A 21,636-nucleotide genomic window follows, 5' to 3' on the forward strand; every position below is an offset into this window, starting at 1 on the left:
GTGAGGGACGGAGAGACTGTACTGTAACCCCTGAGGTGTGAGGGACGGAGAGACTGTACTGTAACCTCTGATGTGTGAGGGACGGAGAGACTGTACTGTAACCTCTGATGTGTGAGGGACGGAGAGACTGTACTGTAACCTCTGATGTGTGAGGGACGGAGAGACTGTACTGTAACCTCTGATGTGTGAGGGACGGAGAGACTGTACTGTAACCTCTGATGTGTGAGGGACAGAGAGACTGTACTGTAACCTCTGATGTGTGAGGGACGGAGAGACTGTACTGTAACCTCTGATGTGTGAGGGACGGAGAGACTGTACTGTAACCTCTGATGTGTGAGGGACGGAGAGACTGTACTGTAACCTCTGATGTGTGAGGGACGGAGAGACTGTACTGTACTGTAACCTCTGAGGTGTGAGGGACGGAGAGACTGTACTGTAACCTCTGATGTGTGAGGGACGGAGAGACTGTACTGTAACCTCTGATGTGTGAGGGACGGAGAGACTGTACTGTAACCTCTGATGTGTGAGGGACGGAGAGACTGTACTGTAACCTCTGATGTGTGAGGGACGGAGAGACTGTACTGTAACCTCTGATGTGTGAGGGACGGAGAGACTGTACTGTAACCTCTGATGTGTGAGAGACGGAGAGACTGTACTGTAACCTCTGATGTGTGAGGGACGGAGAGACTGTACTGTAACCTCTGATGTGTGAGGGACGGAGAGACTGTACTGTAACCTCTGATGTGTGAGGGACGGAGAGACTGTACTGTAACCTCTGATGTGTGAGGGACGGAGAGACTGTACTGTAACCTCTGATGTGTGAGGGACGGAGAGACTGTACTGTAACCTCTGAGGTGTGAAGGACAGAGAGACTGTACTGTAACCTCTGAGGTGTGAGGGACAGAGAGACTGTACTGTACTGTAACCTCTGATGTGTGAGGGACGGAGAGACTGTACTGTAACCTCTGATGTGTGAGGGACGGAGAGACTGTACTGTAACCTCTGATGTGTGAGGGACGGAGAGACTGTACTGTACTGTAACCTCTGAGGTGTGAGGGACGGAGAGACTGTACTGTACTGTAACCTCTGATGTGTGAGGGATGGAGAGACTGTACTGTAACCTCTGAGGTGTGAGGGACGGAGAGACTGTACTGTAACCTCTGAGGTGTGAGGGACGGAGAGACTGTATTGTAACCTCTGAGGTGTGAGGGACGGAGAGACTGTACTGTAACCTCTGATGTGTGAGGGACGGAGAGACTGTACTGCAACCTCTGATGTGTGAGGGACGGAGAGACTGTACTGTAACCTCTGATGTGTGAGGGACGGAGAGACTGTACTGTAACCTCTGAGGTGTGAGGGACGGAGAGACTGTATTGTAACCTCTGAGGTGTGAGGGACGGAGAGACTGTACTGTAACCTCTGATGTGTGAGGGACGGAGAGACTGTACTGCAACCTCTGATGTGTGAGGGACGGAGAGACTGTACTGTAACCTCTGATGTGTGAGGGACGGAGAGACTGTACTGTAACCTCTGATGTGTGAGGGACGGAGAGACTGTACTGTAACCTCTGATGTGTGAGGGACGGAGAGACTGTACTGTAACCTCTGATGTGTGAGGGACGGAGAGACTGTACTGTAACCTCTGATGTGTGAGGGACGGAGAGACTGTACTGTAACCTCTGATGTGTGAGTGACAGAGAGACTGTACTGTAACCTCTGATGTGTGAGGGACGGAGAGACTGTACTGTAACCTCTGATGTGTGAGGGACGGAGAGACTGTACTGTAACCTCTGATGTGTGAGGGACAGAGAGACTGTACTGTAACCTCTGATGTGTGAGGGACAGAGAGACTGTACTGTAACCTCTGATGTGTGAGGGACGGAGAGACTGTACTGTAACCTCTGATGTGTGAGGGACGGAGAGACTGTACTGTAACCTCTGATGTGTGAGGGACAGAGAGACTGTACTGTAACCTCTGATGTGTGAGGGACGGAGAGACTGTACTGTAACCTCTGATGTGTGAGGGACGGAGAGACTGTACTGTAACCTCTGATGTGTGAGGGACGGAGAGACTGTACTGTAACCTCTGATGTGTGAGGGACGGAGAGACTGTACTGTACTGTAACCTCTGAGGTGTGAGGGACGGAGAGACTGTACTGTAACCTCTGATGTGTGAGGGACGGAGAGACTGTACTGTAACCTCTGATGTGTGAGGGACGGAGAGACTGTACTGTAACCTCTGATGTGTGAGGGACGGAGAGACTGTACTGTAACCTCTGATGTGTGAGGGACGGAGAGACTGTACTGTAACCTCTGATGTGTGAGGGACGGAGAGACTGTACTGTAACCTCTGATGTGTGAGGGACGGAGAGACTGTACTGTAACCTCTGATGTGTGAGGGACGGAGAGACTGTACTGTAACCTCTGATGTGTGAGGGACGGAGAGACTGTACTGTAACCTCTGATGTGTGAGGGACGGAGAGACTGTACTGTACTGTAACCTCTGAGGTGTGAGGGACGGAGAGACTGTACTGTAACCTCTGATGTGTGAGGGACGGAGAGACTGTACTGTAACCTCTGATGTGTGAGGGACGGAGAGACTGTACTGTAACCTCTGATGTGTGAGGGACGGAGAGACTGTACTGTAACCTCTGATGTGTGAGGGACGGAGAGACTGTACTGTACTGTAACCTCTGAGGTGTGAGGGACAGAGAGACTGTACTGTACTGTAACCTCTGAGGTGTGAGGGACGGAGAGACTGTACTGTAACCTCTGATGTGTGAGGGACGGAGAGACTGTACTGTAACCTCTGATGTGTGAGGGACGGAGAGACTGTACTGTAACCTCTGATGTGTGAGGGACAGAGAGACTGTACTGTACTGTAACCTCTGAGGTGTGAGGGACGGAGAGACTGTACTGTAACCTCTGATGTGTGAGGGACGGAGAGACTGTACTGTAACCTCTGATGTGTGAGGGACGGAGAGAGACTGTACTGTAACCTCTGATGTGTGAGGGACGGAGAGACTGTACTGTAACCTCTGATGTGTGAGGGACGGAGAGACTGTACTGTAACCTCTGAGGTGTGAGGGACGGAGAGACTGTACTGTAACCTCTGATGTGTGAGGGACGGAGAGACTGTACTGTAACCTCTGATGTGTGAGGGACGGAGAGACTGTACTGTAACCTCTGAGGTGTGAGGGACGGAGAGACTGTACTGTAACCTCTGAGGTGTGAGGGACGGAGAGACTGTACTGTAACCTCTGAGGTGTGAGGGACGGAGAGACTGTACTGTAACCTCTGAGGTGTGAGGGACGGAGAGACTGTACTGTAACCTCTGAGGTGTGAGGGACAGAGAGACTGTACTGTAACCTCTGAGGTGTGAGGGACGGAGAGACTGTACTGTAACCTCTGAGGTGTGAGGGACGGAGAGACTGTACTGTAACCTCTGAGGTGTGAGGGACAGAGAGACTGTACTGTAACCTCTGAGGTGTGAGGGACGGAGAGACTGTACTGTAACCTCTGAGGTGTGAGGGACAGAGAGACTGTACTGTAACCTCTGAGGTGTGAGGGACGGAGAGACTGTATTGTAACCTCTGAGGTGTGAGGGACAGAGAGACTGTACTGTAACCTCTGAGGTGTGAGGGACGGAGAGACTGTAACCTCTGATGTGTACTGTAACCTCTGAGGTGTGAGGGACGGAGAGACTGTACTGTAACCTCTGAGGTGTGAGGGACAGAGAGACTGTACTGTAACCTCTGAGGTGTGAGGGACGGAGAGACTGTACTGTAACCTCTGATGTGTGAGGGACGGAGAGACTGTACTGTAACCTCTGATGTGTGAGGGACGGAGAGACTGTACTGTAACCTCTGATGTGTGAGGGACGGAGAGACTGTACTGTAACCTCTGATGTGTGAGGGACGGAGAGACTGTACTGTAACCTCTGATGTGTGAGGGACGGAGAGACTGTACTGTAACCTCTGATGTGTGAGGGACGGAGAGACTGTACTGTAACCTCTGATGTGTGAGGGACGGAGAGACTGTACTGTAACCTCTGATGTGTGAGGGACGGAGAGACTGTACTGTAACCTCTGATGTGTGAGGGACGGAGAGACTGTACTGTAACCTCTGATGTGTGAGGGACGGAGAGACTGTACTGTAACCTCTGATGTGTGAGGGACGGAGAGACTGTACTGTAACCTCTGATGTGTGAGGGACGGAGAGACTGCACTGTAACCTCTGAGGTGTGAGGGACGGAGAGACTGTACTGTAATCTCTGAGGTGTGAGGGACGGAGAGACTGCACTGTACTGTAACCTCTGAGGTGTGAGGGACGGAGAGACTGCACTGTACTGTAACCTCTGAGGTGTGAGGGACGGAGAGACTGCACTGTACTGTAACCTCTGATGTGTGAGGGACAGAGAAACTGTACTGTACTGTAACCTCTGAGGTGTGAGGGACAGAGAGACTGCACTGTACTGTAACCTCTGAGGTGTGAGGGACAGAGAAACTGTACTGTACTGTAACCTCTGAGGTGTGAGGGACAGAGAGACTGTACTGTACTGTAACCTCTGAGGTGTGAGGGACAGAGAGACTGCACTGTAACCTCTGATGTGTGAGGGACGGAGAGACTGCACTGTACTGTAACCTCTGAGGTGTGAGGGACAGATAGACTGTACTGTAACCTCTGAGGTGTGAGGGACAGAGAGACTGTACTGTACTGTAACCTCTGAGGTGTGAGGGACAGAGAGACTGCACTGTACTGTAACCTCTGAGGTGTGAGGGACAGAGAGACTGTACTGTACTGTAACCTCTGATGTGTGAAGGATGGAGAGACTGTACTGTACTGTAACCTCTGATGTGTGAGGGACAGAGAGACTGTACTGTACTGTAACCTCTGATGTGTGAGGGACAGAGAGACTGTACTGTAACCTCTGATGTGTGAGGGACAGAGAGACTGTACTGTAACCTCTGATGTGTGAGGGATGGAGAGACTGCACTGTACTGTAACCTCTGAGGTGTGAAGGACAGAGAGACTGTACTGTACTGTAACCTCTGATGTGTGAGGGACAGAGAGACTGCACTGTCCTGTAACCTCTGAGGTGTGAGGGAGAGAGAGACTGTACTGTACTGTAACCTCTGAGGTGTGAGAGACAGAGAGACTGTACTGTAACCTCTGAGGTGTGAGGGACAGAGAAACTGTACTGTACTGTAATCTCTGAGGTGTGAGGGACAGAGAGACTGCACTGTACTGTAACCTCTGAGGTGTGAGGGACAGAGAGACTGTACTGTACTGTAACCTCTGAGGTGTGAGGGACAGAGAGACTGCACTGTACTGTAACCTCTGAGGTGTGAGGGACAGAGAGACTGTACTGTAACCTCTGAGGTGTGAGGGACAGAGAGACTGTACTGTATTGTAACCTCTGAGGTGTGAGGGACGGAGAGACTGTACTGTACTGTAACCTCTGAGGTGTGAGGGACGGAGAGACTGTACTGTAACCTCTGAGGTGTGAGGGACGGAGAGACTGCACTGTACTGTAACCTCTGAGGTGTGAGGGACAGAGAGACTGTACTGTATTGTAACCTCTGAGGTGTGAGGGACGGAGAGACTGCACTGTACTGTAACCTCTGAGGTGTGAGAGACAGAGAGACTGTACTGTAACCTCTGAGGTGTGAGGGACAGAGAGACTGTACTGTACTGTAACCTCTGAGGTGTGAGGGACGGAGAGACTGCACTGTACTGTAACCTCTGATGTGTGAGGGACGGAGAGACTGTACTGTAACCTCTGAGGTGTGAGGGACGGAGAGACTGCACTGTACTGTAACCTCTGAGGTGTGAGGGACGGAGAGACTGCACTGTACTGTAACCTCTGAGGTGTGAGGGACAGATAGACTGTACTGTAACCTCTGAGGTGTGAGGGACAGAGAGACTGTACTGTACTGTAACCTCTGATGTGTGAGGGATGGAGAGACTGCACTGTACTGTAACCTCTGAGGTGTGAGGGACAGAGAGACTGCACTGTACTGTAACCTCTGAGGTGTGAGGGACAGAGAGACTGCACTGTAACCTCTGATGTGTGAGGGACGGAGAGACTGCACTGTACTGTAACCTCTGAGGTGTGAGGGACAGATAGACTGTACTGTAACCTCTGAGGTGTGAGAGACAGAGAGACTGTACTGTAACCTCTGAGGTGTGAGGGACAGAGAAACTGTACTGTACTGTAATATCTGAGGTGTGAGGGACAGAGAGACTGCACTGTACTGTAACCTCTGAGGTGTGAGGGACAGAGAGACTGTACTGTACTGTAACCTCTGAGGTGTGAGGGACAGAGAGACTGCACTGTACTGTAACCTCTGAGGTGTGAGGGACAGAGAGACTGTACTGTAACCTCTGAGGTGTGAGGGACAGAGAAACTGTACTGTACTGTAACCTCTGAGGTGTGAGGGACAGAGAGACTGTACTGTACTGTAACCTCTGAGGTGTGAGGGACAGAGAGACTGTACTGTAACCTCTGAGGTGTGAGGGACAGAGAAACTGTACTGTACTGTAACCTCTGAGGTGTGAGGGACAGAGAGACTGTACTGTAACCTCTGAGGTGTGAGGGACAGAGAAACTGTACTGTAACCTCTGAGGTGTGAGGGACAGAGAGACTGTACTGTACTGTAACCTCTGAGGTGTGAGGGACGGAGAGACTGCACTGTACTGTAACCTCTGATGTGTGAGGGACGGAGAGACTGTACTGTAACCTCTGAGGTGTGAGGGACGGAGAGACTGCACTGTACTGTAACCTCTGAGGTGTGAGGGACGGAGAGACTGCACTGTACTGTAACCTCTGAGGTGTGAGGGACAGATAGACTGTACTGTAATCTCTGAGGTGTGAGGGACAGAGAGACTGTACTGTACTGTAACCTCTGATGTGTGAGGGATGGAGAGACTGCACTGTACTGTAACCTCTGAGGTGTGAGGGACAGAGAGACTGCACTGTACTGTAACCTCTGAGGTGTGAGGGACAGAGAGACTGCACTGTAACCTCTGATGTGTGAGGGACGGAGAGACTGCACTGTACTGTAACCTCTGAGGTGTGAGGGACAGATAGACTGTACTGTAACCTCTGAGGTGTGAAGGACAGAGAGACTGCACTGTACTGTAACCTCTGAGGTGTGAGAGACAAAGAGACTGTACTGTAACCTCTGAGGTGTGAGGGACAGAGAAACTGTACTGTACTGTAATATCTGAGGTGTGAGGGACAGAGAGACTGCACTGTACTGTAACCTCTGAGGTGTGAGGGACAGAGAGACTGTACTGTACTGTAACCTCTGAGGTGTGAGGGACAGAGAGACTGCACTGTACTGTAACCTCTGAGGTGTGAGGGACAGAGAGACTGTACTGTAACCTCTGAGGTGTGAGGGACAGAGAGACTGTACTGTATTGTAACCTCTGAGGTGTGAGGGACAGAGAGACTGTACTGTACTGTAACCTCTGAGGTGTGAGGGACAGAGAGACTGCACTGTACTGTAACCTCTGAGGTGTGAGGGACAGAGAGACTGTACTGTAACCTCTGAGGTGTGAGGGACAGAGAGACTGTACTGTACTGTACTGTAACCTCTGAGGTGTGAGGGACAGAGAGACTGTACTGTACTGTAACCTCTGAGGTGTGAGAGACAGAGAGACTGTACTGTAACCTCTGAGGTGTGAGGGACAGAGAGACTGCACTGTACTGTAACCTCTGAGGTGTGAGGGACAGAGAGACTGTACTGTAACCTCTGAGGTGTGAGGGACAGAGAAACTGTACTGTACTGTAATCTCTGAGGTGTGTGGGACAGAGAGACTGCACTGTACTGTAACCTCTGAGGTGTGAGGGACAGAGAGACTGTACTGTACTGTAACCTCTGAGGTGTGAGGGACAGAGAGACTGCACTGTACTGTAACCTCTGAGGTGTGAGGGACAGAGAGACTGTACTGTAACCTCTGAGGTGTGAGGGACAGAGAGACTGTACTGTACTGTAACCTCTGAGGTGTGAGGGACAGAGAGACTGCACTGTACTGTAACCTCTGAGGTGTGAGGGATAGAGAGACTGTACTGTAACCTCTGAGGTGTGAGGGACAGAGAGACTGTACTGTACTGTAACCTCTGAGGTGTGAGGGACAGAGAGACTGTACTGTACTGTAACCTCTGAGGTGTGAGAGACAGGGAGACTGTACTGTAACCTCTGAGGTGTGAGGGACAGAGAGACTGCACTGTACTGTAACCTCTGAGGTGTGAGGGACAGAGAGACTGTACTGTAACCTCTGAGGTGTGAGGGACAGAGAAACTGTACTGTAACCTCTGAGGTGTGAGGGACAGAGAGACTGTACTGTACTGTAACCTCTGAGGTGTGAGGGACAGAGAAACTGTACTGTACTGTAACCTCTGAGGTGTGAGGGACAGAGAGACTCTACTGTAATGTAACCTCTGAGGTGTGAGGGACAGAGAGACTGTACTGTAATCTCTGAGGTGTGAGGGACAGAGAAACTGTACTGTACTGTAACCTCTGAGGTGTGAGGGACAGAGAGACTGTACTGTACTGTAACCTCTGAGGTGTGAGGGACAGAGAGACTGCACTGTACTGTAACCTCTGAGGTGTGAGGGATAGAGAGACTGTACTGTAACCTCTGAGGTGTGAGGGACAGAGAGACTGTACTGTAATATACTGTAACCTCTGAGGTGTGAGGGACAGAGAGACTGTACTGTAACCTCTGAGGTGTGAGGGACAGAGAGACTGTACTGTACTGTAACCTCTGAGGTGTGAGGGACAGAGAAACTGTACTGTACTGTAACCTCTGAGGTGTGAGAGACAGAGAGACTGTACTGTAACCTCTGAGGTGTGAGGGACAGAGAGACTGTACTGTAACCTCTGAGGTGTGAGGGACAGAGAGACTGTACTGTACTGTAACCTCTGAGGTGTGAGGGACAGAGAAACTGTACTGTACTGTAACCTCTGAGGTGTGAGGGACAGAGAGACTGTACTGTACTGTAACCTCTGAGGTGTGAGGGACAGAGAAACTGTACTGTACTGTAACCTCTGAGGTGTGAGGGACAGAGAGACTGTACTGTGCTGTAACCTCTGAGGTGTGAGGGACAGAGAGACTGTACTGTAACCTCTGAGGTGTGAGGGACAGAGAAACTGTACTGTACTGTAACCTCTGAGGTGTGAGGGACAGAGAAACTGTACTGTAACCTCTGAGGTGTGAGGGACAGAGAGACTGTACTGTACTGTAACCTTTGAGGTGTGAGGGACAGAGAGACTGTACTGTACTGTAACCTTTGAGGTGTGAGGGACAGAGAGACTGTACTGTACTGTAACCTCTGAGGTGTGAGGGACAGAGGGACTGTACTGTACTGTAACCTCTGAGGTGTGAAGGACAGAGAGACTGTACTGTAACCTCTGAGGTGTGAGGGACAGAGAGACTGTACTGTACTGTAACCTCTGAGGTGTGAGGGACAGAGAGACTGTACTGTAACCTCTGAGGTGTGAGGGACAGAGAGACTGTACTGTACTGTAACCTTTGAGGTGTGAGGGACAGAGAGACTGTACTGTACTGTAACCTTTGAGGTGTGAGGGACAGAGAGACTGTACTGTAACCTCTGAGGTGTGAGGGGCAGAGAGACTGTACTGTAACCTCTGCTGTATCAGCTATTGGAGAAAAAGAGGGAGATGGTGGAAATGAGAACAGAAAAAGGGGGATGGAGTAGAGGGAGAGAGTGGGGGATGAAATGCATAACGAGGAGAGATGGAGCATCCTCTGAATTTTCTCTATTGAGAAATAGATGGTTTACATGGCCTGTTCACACACGCTGTACAGTTTTCATACCCAACAACTCCCCCTTGTTGTTCTGAGACTGAAATAATGCATGGTGCCTCCCCGGCAGTGGCCTCTTGCTATGCAGGAGGTTGGGTGGCTGTTTTTCTCTCCAGGATGGCAGGTATCTGATAACCGCGGCAGAATTCCAGTCTGACAGACTACAGTAAACAAACATGTTGGGCCAGCTGAACAGCAAGTACCAAGGTGTAGCAAATGGCAAACGGTGGTGGTGGAGCCATCACTGTATTTGGTTCCTTGATCTGCATACACACTGAATGGGAAGGAGCTAGGGTTCAGGGGCTAGGTTTCAGGGGCTAGGTTTCAGGGGCTAGGGTTCAGGGGCTAGGGTTCAGGGGCTAGGGTTCAGGGGCTAGGGTTCAGGGGCTAGGGTTCAGGGGCTAGGGTTCAGGGGCTAGGGTTCAGGGACTAGGGTTCAGGGGCTAGGGTTCAGGGGCTAGGGTTCAGGGGCTAGGGTTCAGGGGCTAGGGTTCAGGGGCTAGGGTTCAGGGGCTAGGGTTCAGGGGCTAGGGTTCAGGGGCTAGGGGTTGTTTTCAGACATGGTGTTTGTCCTCAGATGCCAGCTTGTTGCAGGATGAGTGATGATCTCACAGGAAGTGTGTGTCCCTGCCCTGTTCTCACAATTGGCCTTCTATCCCTCAGATTTGAAATGGTAATAGGAAGGATATATTAGTCCAGAACACTGGTGCAGATTCATATAAAGTCTCTTTACATATTTAACCTTTCAAAGAATTGAAAAAAGTCCAATAAACTTATTGCATAAGTGCAATATATATCCTCCACACTGACATCTCCAGGAATCTGTTTTCATGCTTGTTTTTGTTTTCTGTCCACCATCATGTCTCCTTCTGGACGTCATACTTGAACCCACTTGTTTGTTCTCAGAAGAATCTCCTCTGCTTGATCTAAAACGGTTTCAAGGCGAATTCATGTTTTGGACTAGATTAGATGAGGTTTGATATGATTGAATGGAGGCCTGTTATTGTCTTTATCAGCTTAGCTGGGGCTTCTACATCTGACCACCATGATGGATGAATAAACATTAACAGGAGCTGATGGTGTGTCACATAAAAGGCTTGTCGGCTAATGGCTAATGGCTAATGGTGTGTCGCATTTCCTATGATCATTTCCATATGGCCATTTCTTTGTTAGTTGCCTGTTTGCTTCTGTCTGATGGTTACGTCGACATCGCTGCCCCTGATAACTTGATAACAGACTAATGCAATTTTAGGACACTGGCCTTTTCAATTCTTATAATCGAAAGAGGGGGAGCCCTGACTCGTACATCAAAATGTATTTAATTACCTTAAGAGTCTGACTGAATACTCTTGTTTTGTGAAATCTTGTTGCGTCCAACTTAATATTTGCTGTGAATTGTTAACTGCAGTTGGTAAATTGGTTAAGAACAATGACGTAAGGATGTCATCGCCTTAACATCGAGATGAGTGTTGAGTCTTCTATGACCTTTGTGAACATTCATAGCAAACAAAGTGTTGGAAGTTTACTCGAGTCCTAGTTAACCCTTTCTCCCTGTTTCTCTCCAGGATGCCAGGCAGAAGTTCCGCTCGGTGCTGGTTGAGGCCACGGTGAAGCTGGATGAGCTGGTCAAGAAGATTGGGAAGGCGGTGGAGGAGTCCAAACCCTACTGGGAGGCCCGGAGAGTGGCCAGACAGGTGAGATACCACTGGGTGGATAGGGGGACTACGGGCTGGGGGTCTCTGCTCATATTGTTCTAAGAAACAGTCCAAAATCTTTTATTTATTGGAAATTCTTTATTTGCCTAGTTCACATTCTATTTGCCTAGTTCACATTCTATTTGCCTAGTTCACATTCTATTTGCCTAGTTCACATTCTATTTGCCTAGTTGAATTGAGATTCATTACAATGAGCACCATTGCATACTCTTTGATACCAGGTTGACTACCACATCATTTCTAAATACTGGGGGGGGGGGCTCTGTGTGAAGCTGTGATCTTGGTTCCCTTTTCTGCAAAGCCGTAGTTATTGTTAGAGGAGAGCTGCTTCCACCTGCTCATCTAGATAAGAGCCCTGCAGCTGTAAACAGTCAGAGAGGAATCGCTGCGACCAAACAAGACGTGAAAAGGTTTTTAAAGGCCAACCGTTCTTCACTTCTTCTTTTATTTTGTTCCCTGTGGTGTTCTTGGCTCTGCTTTGTTCCTCTCATTCAGGCAACCTCTATATGGCTTCTTAATGAGAATGCAGCTTTGTGAGGTTGTGATTTACAGTGGGGCAAAAAAAGTATTTAGTCAGCCACCAATTGTGCAAGTTCTCCCACTTAAAAAGATGAGAGAAGCCTGTAAAAAAAATCCAGAAAATCACATTGTAGGACTTTTAATGAATTTATTTGCAAATTATGGTGGAAAATAAGTATTTGGTCACCTACAAACAAGAAAGATTTCTGGCTCTCACAGACCTGTAACTTCTTCTTTAAGAGGCTCCTCTGTCCTCCACTCATTACCTGTATTAATGGCACCTGTTTGAACTTGTTATCAGTATAAAAGACACCTGTCCACAACCTAAAACAGTCACACTCCAAACTCCACTATGGTCAAGACCAAAGAGCTGTCAAAGGACACCAGAAACAAAATTGTAGACCTGCACCAGGCTGGGAAGACTGAATCTGCAATAGGTAAGCAGCTTGGTTTGAAGAAATCAACTGTGGGAGCAATTATTGGGAAATGGAAGACATACAAGACCACTGATAATCTCCCTCGATCTGGGGATCCACGCAAGATCTCACCCCGTGGGGTCAAAATGAACACAAGAATGGTGAGCAAAAATCCCAGAACCACACGGGGGGACCTAGTGAATGACCTGCAGAGAGCTGGGACCAAAGTAACAAAGCCTACCATCAGTAACACACTACACCGCCAGGGACTCAAATCCTGCAGTGCCAGACATGTCCCCCTGCCTAAGCCAGTACATGTCCAGGCACGTCTGAAGTTTCCTAGAGAGCATCTGGAGGATCCAGAAGAGGATTGGGAGAATGTCATATGGTCAGATGAAACCAAAATATAACTTTTTGGTAAAAACTCAACTCGTCGTATTTGGAGGACAAAGAATGCTGAGTTGCATCCAAAGAACACCATACCTACTGTGAAGCATGAGGGTGGAAACATCATGCTTTGGGGCTGTTTTTCTGCAAAGGGACCAGGACGACTGATCCGTGTAAAGGAAAGAATGAATGGGGCCATGTATTGTGAGATTTTGAGTGAAAACGTCCTTCCATCAGCAAGGGCATTGAAGATGAAACGTGTCTGGGTCTTTCAGCATGACAATGATCCCAAACACACCGCCCGGGCAACGAAGGAGTGGCTTTGTAAGAAGCATTTCAAGGTCCTGGAGTGGCCTAGCCAGTCTCCAGATCTCAGTCCCATAGAAAATCTTTGGAGGGAGTTGAAAGTCTGTGTTGCCCAGCAACAGCCCCAAAGCATCACTGCTCTAGAGGAGATCTGCATGGAGGAATGGGCCAAAATACCAGCAACAGTGTGTGAAAACCTTGTGAAGACTTACAGAAAACATTTGACCTCTGTCATTGCCAACAAAGGGTATATAACAAAGTATTGAGATAAACTTTTGTTATTGACCAAATACTTATTTTCCACCATAATTTGCAAATAAATTCATTAAAAATCCTACAATGTGATATTCTGGATTGTTTTTCTAATTTTGTCTGTCATAGTTTAAGTGTACCTATGATGAAAATTACAGGCCTCTCTCATCTCTTTAAGTGGGAGAACTTGCACAATTGGTGGCTGACTAAATACTTTTTTGCCCCAATGTATGTTAATGCCCCTGACAACACAAATGAAGTTCCCTTATGGAAAAAGGAAGTTATTCTAAGTTTGATGATATTGGATTGTTTGAGTTCCTCTGTCTACCTTTAGCACATCTACTCAGCGGCGCAACTTTCACTGGGGACGGGGGGACATAACACCCCCCCCACACATTGAAATATTTAAAAAACACAGAAGGGGACATATTTGCATATGTTAGGATCTTGTGAAGGCTAGCTGAATTCTGGCAAAGAGTATGTTCTTTTATCTCAGCATGTCTACAGATTCTCCCTTCTCCCTGTTTTTGTTTGCTTGGAAATGTTGATACTGGAGACTGTTATCAGAAGAAACTGTGGTTCCTAGAATTTGTAGCGGCTAAATTAATCAAAAAAGTTAGCTTATAACAGTGAACTTTTTTTGTGGGATACACATTAGGCAATTCTAGGTCTTGTGACATATTTTGGTTAAACTATCCCCAATTAAATAGAATTGCAACCCTCTGCATGCACAGTGCATTCTTCCATTACATGCACAGTGCACTCTTCCATCACATGTGCAGTGCACTCTTCCATCACATGTACAGCTGATTCTCAAGATCTTGCACACTAATGAGATGCTATTGAGCCCACACTACTACACTGTCTGAGCCAAGGACTACATGCTTTCTGGTAAGTTTTGATTACAATACTGGGTGGGGTGAATATGTTTTATATGACATCCATTATTTTTTGTTAACTAGTAAGTAGTAGCCTACAGCAAAGTGTGTTTAAATCATTTCGAACTTGTTAACAATTTCTGCTAGTTAGTTTTTGCTACTATGTGGGGTTTAGCTTGTTTGAGCCTGCTAACTGAGGAGTGTTAATTCACCTGTTTCCATACATGTTTAATTTTAAAACATTTATCTTACAAAGGAGTTGTTTAATCTAACTGCTTAACTATTTATCTGTACATGGAATTGTATTTGTTTTTTTAACCATTTTTATCTAATCTTTACAAGATAATGGCACAGGCACCATCTGACGTGTGGAGACATTTCACTGCAGCTAATGTAGAAGGAAAAGCTGTGTACATTTGCAAATATTGCGGAAAATCATATGTGAAGAATGCAAAAAAGATGCAGAATCATCTGGCCACGTGCATAAAGTTCCATCAGCACTCACAACAAGCAACCTCTGACAAAAGTCCCTCTACTTCTATTTGAGGTGAAAATGATGAATCAGACACCTTATCGATAGCAACACCTCATAGTCCTCCTCAATTGAGATGTTTTTTTGACTCAATGGAGGAATGTAGTCAGAGAAATGCTGATGAATGTCTTGTTCAAGCTGTGTATGCAATTGGTTCACGTCTGATGCTCACAGGCAATGTGTATTGGAAGAAATTTCTGAATGTTCTTCGCCCAGCATTCACCCCTCCACCCAGACGTGCTTTATCTACTAATTTGCTGGATGCAGAGTTCAACAGAGTTCAATTGAAGGTCAAGCAAATCATAGAGAAAGCAGACTGAATTGCAATCATCTCTGATGGGTGGTCGGATTTGCGTGGGCAAGCAATAATTAACTACATCATCTCCACCCCACACCCAGTATTCTACAAGAGCACAGACACAAGGGACAACAGACACACCAGTCTCTACATTGCAGATGAGCTGAAGGCAGTCATCAATGACCTTGTACCACAGAAGGTATTTGCACTGGTGACAGACAATGCTGCGAACATGAAGGCTGCTTGGTCTAAAGTGGAGGAGTCCTACCCTCACATCACACCCATCCTGTCTGATGTTCAGACTCTGTTTGCAGAAGTAAGAGAAGAAATCCGTACTGCCCTGTCTACTTCAGTGTTGCTCCAAGCAGAGGAAACTGCAGTTCTGAAATACATCAGAAAGCGTGAAGACTTCTGCTTGAAGCCCATACATGCCGCAGCGTACATGTTGGACCCCAAGTATGCTGGCAAGAGCATCCTGTCTGGTGCAGAGATCAACAAGGCCTATGGTGTCATCACTACCGTGTCTCGCCACCTTGGCCTGGATGAGGGCATGGTTCTTGGCAGTCTGGCGAAGTACACTTCCAAGCAAGGGCTTGGAAAATTTGAGGCTTTTTGAGCCTGACAACAAGCCATCCTCAACAAGGTTAGAACGTGACAGTGAAGATGAGGCCTCAGAGTCATATGTTCAAGAGGTGGTCCAGGGAGAAGCCTGAGAGGAAGACAACCAAAGCTTTAGATTCTAGACTATCATTTTACAGATGTATGTTGAAAATGTTTTTGGGAGATGCGATGGATCATTGGGAATCATTCAATATTCCCTTTTGTTGTTCAGTGAAATCATCCCATGTGAAGAGTCAGCTCATTTAATTAAAGTTCAATTCGTAACTAAATTGTTTTATTTCTATTGGAAGGATTTAATAATTTGCAATTATGTGTCACAGCCGTCGTCAGGGCGTGACAGTATCCCTGAACCTATAGGGGAGGGTCTGGGTGGGCATCTATCCACGGTGGCGCCTCTGGTGCGGGACGTAGACCCCGCTCCACTCTGGCTCATCCCAATTTGGTGGAACCACTGGTGCGGGGACCCCCGTTGCCGACCCCGGACTGGGGACCCTCATTGTGGGCCCCTGACTGGGAACCCTCGTTGGGTCTGGGGCCCCGGACTGGGGAACCTCGCTGTGGGCCCCGGACTGGGGAACCTCGCTGCGGGCCCCGGACTGGGGAACCTCGCTGCGGGCCCCGGACTGGGGACCCAGACTGGGGACCCGGACAGGGGACCCTCTTTGCGTGCCCCGGACTCGGGGCCCTCACTGCGGGCCCCGGACTGGGGATCCTCGTTGCGGGCCCTGGACTGGGAACCCTTGCCTTTACTTCCTCCTTTGGACGGCGATACTCCCCAGCCTGCCTCCAGGATCCCTTACCGTCCAGGATCTCCTCTTATGTCCAGGAGTCCCTTTCTCCATCGTTAAAGGAAGACCAAAGCGCAGCGTGTTGAGCGTACATTTCTTTTTATTTAAGATAAATGTCGCCAACAACAAATAACAAAACAACAAATAACAAAAACGACCATGACGCTTAACAGGGATATAGTGCCCCTAACAAAGTCAACTTCCCACAAACACAAAAGGGAAAAAGGCTGCCTAAGTATGATTCCCAATCAGAGACAACGATAGACAGCTGTCCCTGATTGAGAACCATACCCGGCCAAAACAAAGAAATACAAAAACATAGAAAATAAAACATAGAATGCCCACCCAAATCACACCCTGACCAAACCAAAATAGAGACGTGAAAGCTTTCTAATGTCAGGGCTTGACATTATGTCTACTTATCATAATGTTAAAGGTTTATGTTTCTGTCTCCATATGATATGGTAAATATATCCAATGAATCACTAGATTTGATTTATTACAAGATTAAGGGTATACTGTGCAACTTTCATAAGGTTTGGGTGTCTCTTATGGGATACTTTATGACGAAATAGGTCTGTATTGAAAACCCAAGATATTTTTTTAGTCGAGCAGTTGCAAATAGACTGTGTTTTTCATTGGCACACGAGACACCGGTCTGATTTACGCCGGTCTTAGTGGACTAATCCATTGAGGAGGCTGCTGGGATGGCACGGTCCAAGAATATGGGGATTGTGGCTCAGATGCACAAGGCACGTCACTTTCCAGAATGCTCTCTCTCCAGCCATTTCATGGGTATTCATTGTTTCAGAACTTCATTGTGTGCATTGTTTGCTGTGTCTATCAATTCCCCATTACATATATCGGCAGTAGTAGTCTACATTTACCGTTAATTCATATCATTTCTAATCTGCAATGTTTGTTTGCGGTAATTTCTGTTAATGGATTGAATATATTTTAATTACAGTCATTTATTGTTCTTATTTTCGGAGTGGATGTGTGAACTCACAACCTATGCTACACTTGTGAGAAACACGTTTTTATTTCAATCCATTTACGAGTTTTGTCAATGTATTAATCGTCTTTTGTTTGAAATGCTCAAGGAACTAAGGATGCACACCTGATTATGCATATAGAAGTAGGACTAATCTACCTGGCCTGCACACAAATATAGGCTCATAAATGTTCCTATAATGAGCTGTGGAGCTTCTCCCAGTAATTATTCTTCACCTCAAACAGCAAGTAAACAAAGTCTATTTTTAGAATCAATTGAGAATGACAAAAGTTCCTCAAAGTATTTTAACAATATTTCCAGCTCTTTCCCTTTCGATAAACACTTGACATGAAAGTGAAAAATGTAAAGCTCTGATCCAGTGGAAATGTCATAAAATACTTGATTACTTCATATCCCTTGCACAAAGGGCCTACAGCTGTGTCTGTCCTGAGCTCACTGGTGCGGGAAACTCGCGAGGGCCCAGAATATTTTATACAATGTTTCAAGTTTGCTAGCATGAGTTTCTGGGTGACCCAGTTGATAGTTGATACAATGTTTCAAGTTTGTTGCAGACAGGGCATGAGTAGCCAATGTGATTTATAGGATATTTATTTTTATCAGGATATTTTCTACCTGCAGGCTGCATTGTTTTTATGTGTCTGCTTAATGTATGCTATTTTACATAGTTGGCAATGCCAATAAAAGTAACTTTTAGATTTTTATCATTTTCATTTAGATTTCGATAGAATGTAGATTAACCACAGATGATGATTTTGAGATTCAAAGACTTGTACATGAAACTGTTCCATGAAAATGTGCATATGAAAATCATGACTAGCACGCAGATTGGTGGAAAGGGTAAGATAAATTGTCCCTCCAAATGAAAAAGATTGCCGAGTGCTGGTGAAGCCTATTACCGGCAACTTCAGGAGCTTCTGCGAAGTGGGCGCAGCAAGGAAAATAAATTGTTTCGTTTTTTTCTGGCTAGGCAATCTTGATCTCTGGCTCTCTCTTGAGTCATTTGTGTGTCTTAATTATTTAATCAAACAGTCTGCTTAAAGCATCAAACAAGTTCAGTACATATACAGTTGAAGTCAGAAGTTTAAATACACATAGTTGGAGTCATTAAAACTCGCTTTTCAACCACTCCACAAATGTCTTGTGAACAAACTATAGTTTTGGCATGTCAGTTAGTACATCTACTTTGTGGATGACACAAGTAATTTTTCCAACAATTGTTTACAGAAAGATTATTTCACTTATAATTCACTGTATCACAATTCCAGTGGGTCAGAAGTTTACATACACTAAATTGACTGTGCCTTTAAACAGCTTGGAAAATTCCAGAAAATGATGTCATGGCTTTAGAAGCATCTGTTAGGCTAAATGACATAATTTGAGTCAATTGGGGGTGTACCTGTGGATGTATTTCAAGGCCTATCTTCAAACTCAGTGCCTCTTTGCTTGACCATCATGGGGAAATCTAATGAAATCAGCCAAGACCTTAGGAAAAAAAATTGTAGACCTCCACAAGTCTGGTTCATCCTCGGGAACAATTTCCAAATGCCTGAAGGTACCATTTTCATCTGTACAAACAATAGTATGCAAGTATAAACACCATGGGACCACGCAGCCGTCATACCGCTCAGGAAGGAGACGCGTTGTGTTGCCTAGAGATGAATGTACTTTGGTGTGAAAAGTGCAAATAAATCTCAGAACAACAGCAAAGGACCTTGTGAAGATGCTGGAGGAAACAGGTACAAAACTATCTGCTATCCACAATAAAACAAGTCCTATATCGACATAACCTGAAAGGCCGCTCAGCAAGGACATACCCACTGCTCCAAAACTGCCATAAAAAAAGCCAGACTACGGTTTGCAACTGCACATGGTGACAAAGATCGTACTTTTTGGAGAAATGTCCTCTGGTTATGAAGAAAAAGGTGATGAAACAAAAATAGAACTGTTTGCATTGCCATAATGACCATCATGTGGAAGGAAACGTATGTTATGAAGAAAAGACATCAGTCAGGAAGTTAAAGCTGGTCACAAATGGACAATGACCCCAAGCAACTTTCAAAGTTGTGACAATATAGCTTAAGGACAACTAAGTCAAAGAACACCATCCCAATCCCATGAAGCAGAACTGAAAAAGGGTGGCAAGCATCACTCAGGCTCTGTTGCATTGCTGCAGGAGGGACTGGTTTTGACCCAAATTACACAATTTAAAGGCAATGCAAAATACTAATTGATTAAATTCTGACCCACTGGGAATGTGATGAAAGAAATAAAAGCTGAAATAAATCATTCTCTCTATTATTAATCTGACATTTCACATTGCTAAAATAAAGTGGTAATCCTAACTGACCTAAAACAGGGAATTTTTACTAGGATTAAATGTCAGGAATTGTGAAAAGCTGAGTTTAAATGTATTTGGCTAAGGTGTATGTAAACTTAAGACTTCAACTGTAGTTGATTTTATTAAAACACATAGGGTGTGTGTATATATAGAAAAATGCACGTTTTCAAATTTCATCCAATCAATTGGTCGAAAGAAAAGACTAATCTTCGTTGACCAAGATTTTTTGTTGGTGACAGCCCTAGTAGAAATGCATAAAACTAGCTTTAGATGCCCAGGTTATGTCCCCCTTACTTCTAAAACCAAAGTTGTGCCCCTGCATCTACTGGCCCAGTTATTTCACTGAAAGCAATGGTATGAAGCCATGATGTGTTCAGGGGTTCAATAAGAGTTTGGCACATACTTGAGGGATTGAGACTTAACTCTGTGGCTCTTATTTCCAGACTAGGTTGGCAGGTATCTTAATTATGAACAACTGCAGGGCTCACTTCTCTGTCATACTATGCTGAGCTCTGCAACAAGAAGTTAGTGGGACCTGACTGCATAGGGCGATTCTAGGGCACTGGTCTCACACACACACACACACACACACACACACACACACACACACACACACACACACACACACACACACACACACACACACACACACACACACACACACACACACACACACACACACACACACACACACACACACACACACACACACACACACACACACACACACACACTCACACAGGTCTCATCGATCTATGGTGTGGTTGGGAGTATTACAAAGCGGTTGAGGTTGTAATTGATTAGTGGTGCGGTAAATGGCTGCCTCTCTAACATGGTTGAGTTAATCAACCTCACAGTGGTGACTGGAGCAGAGCCCTTCTTTTAACACAGCAGTACTGAATCAATTATGCAACATAAACACTCTTCCTCTCTTTCCCTATCTTCCTATTCCTCTATACTCTATCTTCCTCTGTCTTCCTCCTCTTCTATTGAAATGTATCTCCACCTCCGTCTCTCCATTCTCCTTCAGTGGGTGAGCATGTACACAATGTTGAACTTGAATCATGGTTTGCCCAGAGGGGTGGAAATTCTCTATCTCTCTGTTTTGTTGAAGTAGCCTACATGAGCAATACATTATAATTTGCTTTAGAAGGTTAATGATAAGGTACACAGGGAGTGGCAGCGCTGTGGAAAAATGCTCTTGACCATCACTGTTTTGCATAACAAAACAATAGATGGTCACATACCTTAGATGTTGAGAAGACTTGCTAGTATATCCTGAGGTAGTAGGTGTCACAAGTAAAGGTCGACCGATTAATCGGAATATCCGATTAATTGGGCCGATTTCAAGTTTTCAGAACAATCGGAAATCGTTTTTTTTGGACACCAATTTGGCCGTTTTTTTTACAGGTCAGTTAAGAACACATTCTTACTTTCAATGACGGCCTAGGAACAGTGGGTTAACTGCCTCGTTCAGGGGCAGAAGGACAGATTTTTACCTTGTCAACTCGGGGGATTCAATCTTGCAACCTTACAGTTATTAACTAGTCCAACGCACTAACCACCTGATTACATTGCACTCCACGAGGAGACTGCCTGTTACGCGAATGCAGTAAGTCAAGGTAAGTTGCTAGCTAGCATTGAATGGTGCGTATCATTGTTCCAATGTGTACCTAACCATAAACATCAATGCCTTTCTTAAAATCAATACACAGAAGTATGTATTTGTAAACCT

At 46.2% G+C, this 21,636-nt stretch overlaps 1 protein-coding gene across 1 annotated transcript in view; it reads left to right on the forward strand.

Moving 5' to 3' along the window:
• The window catches only part of LOC123997781 (SH3 domain-binding protein 5-like), a 49,897-nt gene that overhangs the window by 2,740 nt on the left and 25,521 nt on the right, over positions 1-21,636 (forward strand). The window contains exon 3 of the mRNA XM_046302333.1: positions 11,402-11,530. Coding sequence (XP_046158289.1) covers positions 11,402-11,530 — 129 coding nt within the window. The remainder of the gene's footprint in view (positions 1-11,401; positions 11,531-21,636) is intronic.

The sequence above is a fragment of the Oncorhynchus gorbuscha genome, linkage group LG15 (genome assembly GCF_021184085.1).
Source record: "Oncorhynchus gorbuscha isolate QuinsamMale2020 ecotype Even-year linkage group LG15, OgorEven_v1.0, whole genome shotgun sequence".
Taxonomy (NCBI): Eukaryota; Metazoa; Chordata; class Actinopteri; order Salmoniformes; family Salmonidae; genus Oncorhynchus; species Oncorhynchus gorbuscha.